This window comes from Calonectris borealis, chromosome 15, assembly GCF_964195595.1.
Source record: "Calonectris borealis chromosome 15, bCalBor7.hap1.2, whole genome shotgun sequence".
In the NCBI taxonomy this organism is placed as follows: Eukaryota; Metazoa; Chordata; class Aves; order Procellariiformes; family Procellariidae; genus Calonectris; species Calonectris borealis.
The window spans coordinates 16,548,670-16,557,054 of NC_134326.1; the positions used below are offsets into that span (position 1 = coordinate 16,548,670).

Below are 8,385 nucleotides of genomic sequence, written 5' to 3' on the forward strand. Positions count from 1 at the left end.
CTGTGAAGAAGCAAATGATGGTTCATTTCATGTTGTTGTACCCTAGGGTTCTTTTTACACCCTGCACTTTTAACATATGCTATTTAAAGGTTATAGGAAGAATTGTTGGCAAATGGTAGATGACAGGTTGCTGAAACATGATAAAATAGCAAGAGTTTCCAATGAGAGATTGAAGAGACAGGAAAGGAAAGAGGGGAGTATCTGTAGACAATCTGTGCCAATCTTTACTAGGTTGAAAGACCCCCGTTTAGATGCAGAGACTGTGCAATGCAAGGCTGACAGACTGTCTTGTTTGCCTGGAGTGCAGGAAGGCTATCGAGTGAAACCCTGTTTTGCTCTGCCCTCACTCCACCCTGAATCCGGTTGATGCTTAGGGGAAGAGCTGCTCAGCTGCCTTGCGGATAGCTACATTAGTCTCAGGACTGGGGCCCCGGAGCAGCCCATTTCTCTGGACGACTAGCTCAGATGAAGATTTCCACAGTGTAGACGATTTCCACATGTCTCAAATTAAGTGAAGTAAATCTTCTAAGATTTGAAAAACCACTTAGCAAACCACTAAGACAATCTACTGCCAATCTACAGCCTAGGGCCAGGGAGGGAATTTTTGCCCTCTTCATCCTTTCCTTAACCCCTTGGAAAATGTCTCTTAGGGGGCATTTCAAAGTCCCACTGTGACTATGTGGGCAATAGTCGATTCCCACTGATTGAGAAGGTCATTTTCACTTTCCCATCAGATCTTCACCCTGCAGAACGGCTGCCCTTGAGTCAGGGATGTATTATGACTAATGACCAAAAGTGATTTCATCATTAGTCTTCCACCTCTTCTAGGGCTGTCCTGAAACAAAACAAAGGAATGTAAATTAGTGATATCCAGCTGGCTACATAGTTAGCAAGGTGAATGCACGCAGCTTGTCTCCGCACATGCCTTGCTTTGTGGGATGCGGGTGGTCCATCCCTCTCGTTGTGTTTGTCTGGTGAGCAAATCCAAGCTTCCCACAGGTGAACAGACACCGGTCAAGAACAGAGGCTGCAAGGTTTCTTCAGCTGACTTCTGTTTTGAATATTATGTTCTGACTTGTGAACCCTGAGGAATTCAGATCTCAGGGCAGAGGAAATGTTGGAAGAGGTCAGGCGAGCTGTGCTCCCTCTGTGTTACTCGGAGCAGCAAACAGCATGCATTCCAGGGTAACATCTGATTTTCTGCTTTTACGAGGCAGATGTTTAGGATAAGTGATCTGCTGTTTATTTTAATTGCCATCTTCCAAACCTCCTTCCTACGTGCGTGCACATATTCGGAGACCATAAATAAGGATTCTTCAGATTATGCCGTTACTTGGGTAGCTAGCCCTGTCTTCCATCAGTGTCTGGACAGGGCTGTGTGCTGCAAACCCAGTTCCCCTTGCACATCGGTTTTACAGTGGTGTGAATCATTTAGGTCTAATTCCTTTCTCAATGACACTAGCATAAATTTGAAATCACTCCACTGACGTCAGCGCTGTAATGGCAGTGTAAAGGAAAGTTAGACTCCCTTGACTTCAGAATGTCGCTGCTGATTTACACCAGAACAAGAGCAAAAGTAGTTGGGCTCAGCATGTCCTAGCGCTGTGTTACTGAACAGCAGGCCAGGGTTTGCTCTGGGATACGGTGGTGACGATGGGGAGCAACTCCATGGATTTTGCTGGCATTAAGTTGATGGAAATGAGTTGTACCTTCACCACAGTTTGGGTGCCAAAGAGCTCTGTGTAATAGGTAATTAATGAAAAGAAAGGATAAACCAATGCTCCTGTGTAAAGTGATTAGTCCCGTTGCCTGTCACTATTGCAGGAGAGTCATAGAGGGATGAATTTGACCATTTGTCTTGTGTTGTGATGATGATGATGATGGAGAGCAAGGCAGCGGTACCCTCATATCTTGATGGACACCAGGGAGGTGTCCATGGAGGAACTGGTGGTCCTAGCTGAAGACAGAGGGGCACGTGGAGGAGCTGCCGTTGCAACTGGTGCTAAGAGCTAGTCTGGAGGGGTGGGAATGCTGGCTGCACTTTTCTCCTCCGAGAGGACACGAGCAGTTGTTGTAGGCATTCTGTGCTGGCAGCATTCAGGGTGCTAATCCTTGCTCACTTGTTTCTCTAGATTTTCCCACCTTGTCTCTAAAGGACTAGAAGTGAAAGCCTGGCTGTAAAAGGGGTGCTGGCCCCTCTCTCTGCTGCTGTGGCTTCAGCCTGCAGATTTAAGCAGAAGGAGACGAGAAGTGGATATTTCCTCTTGAAGCTGTAGGGCTTCCCAAACAGCCTTGCTGTTTAAAGAGACTTTGGTAAGGAGGGCCTGGATTTCTGGTGACTGTTCTTCGGGAAGTTAGAGAGCCCAGTGGTCACCACAGAGTTCTTGAGCCTTGCCCCATTAGAGCCAGTGGAGACAAGCTGATTTACACCCCTCTTCTGTTGGCATCTGGCCAACCTCTTAATTGTTCATAAGTGACTTTCTTTTTTAATAGTACACGTTTGCTCTGAGTGGCTTGGTTTGCACATAGTGAAATGCAGCCATGTGTGGCATAACTGCTTCAAAGCCAGCGAGTCAAAACGGGGTTCATGTGAACCACCATGGTGGTGCCACAGAGCAGGACGGGGCCATGGGTGTCCCAGGGAACTAAGCCCTCACCTTCTTTCTTTTTTTAAAAAAGCTGAGGCCATGCTTTGCCCATCTCTCAGCCTCCCCCATGCTGGCAGAGGTGGGAGGCAGCAGGAGAACCTCACAAACCAGAGAAGAACTGCAGTCCTTCCCTTTTCACTTCTTATCCAAGGGTCCAGCCACAGCTATCATTGACAAACAGGAGAAATAAAACCGTTCTCCACGCTCCCAGCCCCAAGGAACCCCAGTTGGCTGCACAAAATGGTTCCCACATCCATGCTGTACAGCCGTGGGGACGGATGGCTGCTCCGAGCTCCAGACGTGGCTTTCGGCAGCTGCTGAACCTGTGACCTGCGGCGGCTGGGAGGTTCCTCGCTCACACTCACCTCCTTGTCCGCACGCTCGGCTGGAAGGTGGCCCAGCAGAGGTGAAATGAGAGCTAAGGGAGCACAGCCCCAGTTTTCCCACCCGTTTTGTTCTCGCTAGCGGTGAGTAACTCAGCCGATGGGTTCGCTGGCGGGGAGCGCAGAGTTTACCAGTCGTGAAACAAAACTGTGATTATTGCCATAGAAACCGGAGCTTGAATGTGAAGCTCATCCAATGGGGCAGCAGGAAGAGGACGTTGGACTTCTGTCTCCTATCAAAACTCATGTGCGTGGCTTGGATTTGGAATACCAGAAAGTCACATTATTATAATAATCATGTCATAAAATATCCAGATATCAAGAAACATTGACTTCTTCTGGGTTCCTCGGAAGAACAAAGTCAAGACCTCGGGGACTGGCCTGTGTAGCCAGTTAGTAGCACCACTGCGAAGAGCAAAGCTCTTTCCAATTAGGAAAGGAGGCAATTAAATCACAGTGGCTGAGGGATGCAGAGTCAGAAACATAACCTTGCTCTGCTTCATGGCTGTCTTTCCAGAATGCAGATGTGCAATTTGTTTAGAGAATTCCCTCCTCCTCTACTGTATTTGAACTCTCTGCAACAGTGGCTTTGCCCTGGGAGCTTACAGCATGGTTCAAGTTTCCTTGTAAGCTTACAGGCTCCATCTATAGGATAGTCGAAGAAGAGCCCTTTGGCTTCAAGCTGATGAAAAAGGGCAGAGAAGCTTCACTCAGAGATTCCAGTTTTGTTCTGGAAAAACTCCAGCATGCTTAGCATACCGCACTGCAGAAAGTCACTGATTTCATCGTTGTTACTTCATATCTGGGTATAGCTTTCCTCCCTGGTTAAACTGTCAGTCCTCGGTCCCAGGCTGCATGACTGTGGGGATGTTGCCTGTGGAAGTTGCTGGAGTTGTGGAGCTGCTATTATTCCATATAGGAAATCTCAGGGATTTTTTAAAGAGCTCCTGATCTGCAAGATTTCTGGGCTACAGTTGTGATGTCTTTAGGTTCTGATAGCCCACAGTGCCCCATGTACAAAACTAAACAGTAGCAATTAACATGTCCAAATCATCTAAATCCAAATAATTTAGCAAATCGGTTTCTCCTTAGCTTGGTGTTTAATGATTACCAGCCCCAGCCCACACTTCACTGCACAGGCTGCACCAGCAGAAGTAATTGCCATCCACAGGGGTTTTTTAGGAGGAGGAAACACAAAAGGTGAAAGACTTTTCTTCCTTCTTTTGTGCAAAGTAGAATCCTTCTTGGCAATAATGTGAGGTACAGACTGGGGCCGTGTGTGTTTCCGAAGGAAGGAAGGAAGGAAGGAAAGAAGGAAGGAAGGAGAAGTGGAGGGACAGACACACTTTGCAGGGCAGATGGAGTCTGAGTAGTCTTTTTAAAGAGATGCTGGCAACTGACACTGTTGCAAATCATCTCCCTCATGTTGGAACTTCATCTTTGATTTGCACAAGAAATACAACTTCATTTTGTATACCCAGAATTCTTCTGAGAGAGGCATTGTGTTCCCAAAGAACAGATACAGCTTTTTTCCTTTCTGCAGATCCATTCTGGTTTTAAATGCTGCTTTCTCCCCACACACGCACAGACCATGATCTTTGACATGTACTTATTAAAATATCACTTTCAAATAGATAAAAGCACAGGCATATCCAGTACTTGTTCCTTTCTCTATCTCAAGATTAATTTCCCATTTTTCCATCTAACGTGTCTGTCATTCAGGTATCTCCACAATCAAGAAAAAGCTCTGTTTCTTCCCTTTTGTAGATTCACAGATATTAAAACCAGAAGGAAATGTGTTTTCATCTCCTGGGCAGCTGACCTGAGTGTATATGTAGAGATGCGTCTGTTTATTCCAATTATTTCATGCAAAGAAGCTTTGCTTTTTGGTAACTACTGCGCGAAGATCATCACTCGGGTACTAAAGCAGGGGGTGCAAACAGGGGGTGTCCAGGGGGTGCAACCCCTGCCGAATGCCTCGGTCGATCATCCCGCTCACACAGCTCCGGAATGCAATGGCGCTGTAGGAACATCACTGCAAAACGTGGGGGCAGAAGCTCACCCACCTCGAGGAGGTGCGGCACCGGCACGCGGTGGCATGTCTGGGCAGGGCACCACTGGGCATGGAGAGAGTGGGCTGCTCCTGGTGCTCGTTCAGCCACTGGCTCCTTCGGGGGGTGTTCAACAGCAGCTGGGGAGGGTGCCTGAAGGCTAAGATAGAGCCAGTGGACATGGCGTGCACCAGGCAGGGCCAGCGAGTCCTGGGCAAGTGTAATCTCTCTCCTGGCTTCAGCATCTGAATCCCTCCTCTACCCCAACCTCTACCACGCTAAACTGATACTTTTTTCCTTTCCTTCTTTCTCTGTCCCACAGAGATCCCTGGGTGTCCAGGAATGGTTGAGAGCTGAATGGGCTGACCTCTCTTCCTCACCATCCTGAGCTCATGAGGGCTCTGAAGAGATTGAGTGGGAGCATGGCCTTGCTTCTCTGAGCCTGGGGATGCTGTGGGAAGTGATTGGCAATGTGGCAAATGTCTTCATCCCAAACCATAGCCCATCGTGCATCACCTGAAGGAGAAGCTGAAGGATAACCAGAGGACCAGGAAAGGCTCTACTAGCCTCGGAGGACACAGATGGGGGACCGGCACTAAGAGAGGCACTTTGCAGGAGTCACTGCATATGAAACCGGCTCTGGAAAGAAGCTACAGGAGCCCTGTGAACCGAAGGAGGTGAATGTCCAAATCACCACAAAAGATGCAGAGGGCTTTCCCTGGCACAGCATCCTTGGAAAGCACTTTCAAAAGGGAAGGGGGTATCAGGACCACGTGGCCATCTCCGGTGGCTGGTTTGGAAGAGGCACAGCAAGGTCACTGCCTTACGGTCAGGCCAGGAGACCGGCGGGACGTGCTGACAGCTCCCTGTCCACGTGCTGGCTGGGGCTCCAGACGAAACAGGAATCTGACCAAGACTGAGCGTGGAAGATTGCTTTGACTTACTCTGTGCTCGTTTCTCCTTCTGGTGTCTTCTCTGTCTACCTCTTTTTCTCTCTAGGCCTACATGTACTGCATGTGGGGCCCAGACCCTCACAAACAAGCAGAAGTATTAGCACAGGGCAAATCCTGCCCAGTGCAGTGCTGTTGCTGGATGGGGCTGACATTGCACAGTGCAGACATAACGTGGCCTTCGTTTGCTCCTTATGCCGACGAATCTGCAACTGTAATGCCTGGACTTCAGACAGGAGAAAGGCTTGAACCTGGCAATCCTTTTACTTGCAAGCAGTCACATGCTAGCATGACCAGCCACGCTTGGGAGCCAAGTTTTAACACCCGAGCCCCAAAACATTATAGAGCATCTGTCCCTCTCCTGTAGCGGTGGCAATGAGCATGCCGGCAGGCTGCACACTCAGCTCCTGCATCTCAGATTGTAAAAAAAATTTAAAAAAATTAAGCAGAGAAAGAGACGGAGGGAGTGACAGGCTCAGGCAGAAAATAGTAGGAAAAACTGATTCAAAACCATAGGAAAATGTGCACTTCTTAATTGCAGGTGGTGTCCCAGCTGCAGACTGTCATGCCCAGCTGGGCGGCTGTTCACCGAGCTGCTCCCAGAGTCCTGGGCAAAATGTGCTGGTACCGAACTGTGCCGGGAGCCCCATCTCAGACCTTCTCTCTCGGGCTTCCAGCTGCAAACCCCTTCCCTCATGTGCAATCGTATTTATTTATTTATTTTCTTGCTGTTGATGCAAAGCTGCTAACAGAGCACCCTCCCCACAAGCATCCGCAGCCGAGAGAGGAGAGAGAGAGGGAGTGCGTGCTGCGTGTCTGTGCGAGGGGAGCGGGCAAAGGGGCAGGTGTGTGCCCTGAGCCGGCCGATCCAGGCACGCACACGGGGTGTGCGTATGAGGCAGGAGGAAAAGGCTGCAGTTAAACCCGAAATACTTCCCCTGGGGTGAGTGCGCGATTTTGATCTTTCAAGAATTAAGAACAAGCTGGGCAAACTTTTTATGGGAAGGACAGCAGGACAGCTGTGGGCTGCATAAGCTCTGCAGTGCCCCTCTAGCCAGATTTTCTCCGTGCGGCTGTGCTTGTGCAGGGTATGTGTCTCTGTGCAAGTTGCTTGCCCAGATCGTGTCCTCCCAGCGCTCCCAGCTGTAATGAAGCAAACTTACTATGTGTACATCCTGGCTTTGGACACTGGCAGGGGGCCGTATCCCAGCCAGGCAAGTTCCCACCAGTGTGCTCACAGAGGTTTAATACCTGGCAGCCTTTTCTGCTCTGTGCAATAGAGATATCCATGTACAGACCATTTAACACAGCCAGTTTGAGACCGGCAGACGCGAGCCTCTCTAGACAATGCTGTAGCTGTGCTGTAACGGTTCATGCTCAGCCTTGGCTGTTCCTACCCATTTTTCTAAAGAACTGGCACACCAGCAGCATCCGGTCGTGGTCAGGTATCCCATTTTATGGAAAGCCTGTGTGTCCCAGTGCAGAGGGGAACGGTTTCTCTGGGAGAGGGGGGCTCTCCCGTGCCCTGCTGCTCTCCCACAGCTCCCACGCTCAGGAGGGAGCCAGGGCGCCCAGGCATCCCTTGGCAGCGCTCCCGGCTGCTCCAGGGGAACCTGGCTTCTCCCATACCCTTCCCTCTGAGATGCTCCACCAAGGCTTTGTCCAAACCTGTGTGGCTGCTGAATGGAAATATTTCCCAACCAAAACCTGTTCCTCAGAAGATTCCTGGCTGGCTCTAGTCACTTATTATGTACTGGAAACACTGCCCTTGGGATTAGTTTTCAGGTTAGAGACACACATGGGATCGTTGTAGTTCTTTTTCTCACAAATCCTCTCATGTGCAAGAGCAGGTTGCAGTAAGTGAAATGGATACACTTGCTCTGATAATTTGCCAGCATGGCCCAAAAGCAGTGACCTGCTTATTGCCGATTGCTTCCTTGCAGAGTTGTAAGAGTTGGAGATAGAAGAGATGTATTACAAATCCATCTGCCTATGACCCTTCAGGCTTGTTCCATGTATTACATTTACCGGTGATGTGCTGGGTCTATTTTTAAATGCCCTGACACCAGGGTTATTGCGCTGTCCTTTGGGAGATTGCTCTGTAGTCCAAGTCAGGAGCTGCTATTAGTATTCCACCTGCATTTCCTCCTGAAAACTTCATTCCGATATTCCTAGTGATGCTCTTCAAATACTTGCTGCTCATTATGTTCCAGGCTCTACCACTTGACCTGTGCTCCTCTTTCCTCCTCCAAGAACCTTTCTGGCTCCCTGATCGCTGCTGCTCCCTGTCCTTCCCATAGTTCAGCACAGAATGAGCCTGTTTGTTAATTCAGCCGTGCAGAGTTTGTCAGGG

General features: G+C 49.2%; 1 protein-coding gene across 1 annotated transcript in view; it reads left to right on the plus strand.

Annotated features, from left to right (window-relative positions):
- Positions 1-6,455, plus strand: part of ADRB2 (adrenoceptor beta 2) — a 32,427-nt gene extending 25,972 nt beyond the window's left edge. Inside the window, exon 2 of the mRNA XM_075164410.1 lies at positions 5,405-6,455. Coding sequence (XP_075020511.1) covers positions 5,405-5,439 — 35 coding nt within the window. The 3' untranslated portion in view covers positions 5,440-6,455. The remainder of the gene's footprint in view (positions 1-5,404) is intronic.
- Positions 6,456-8,385: the final 1,930 nt, after the last annotated feature.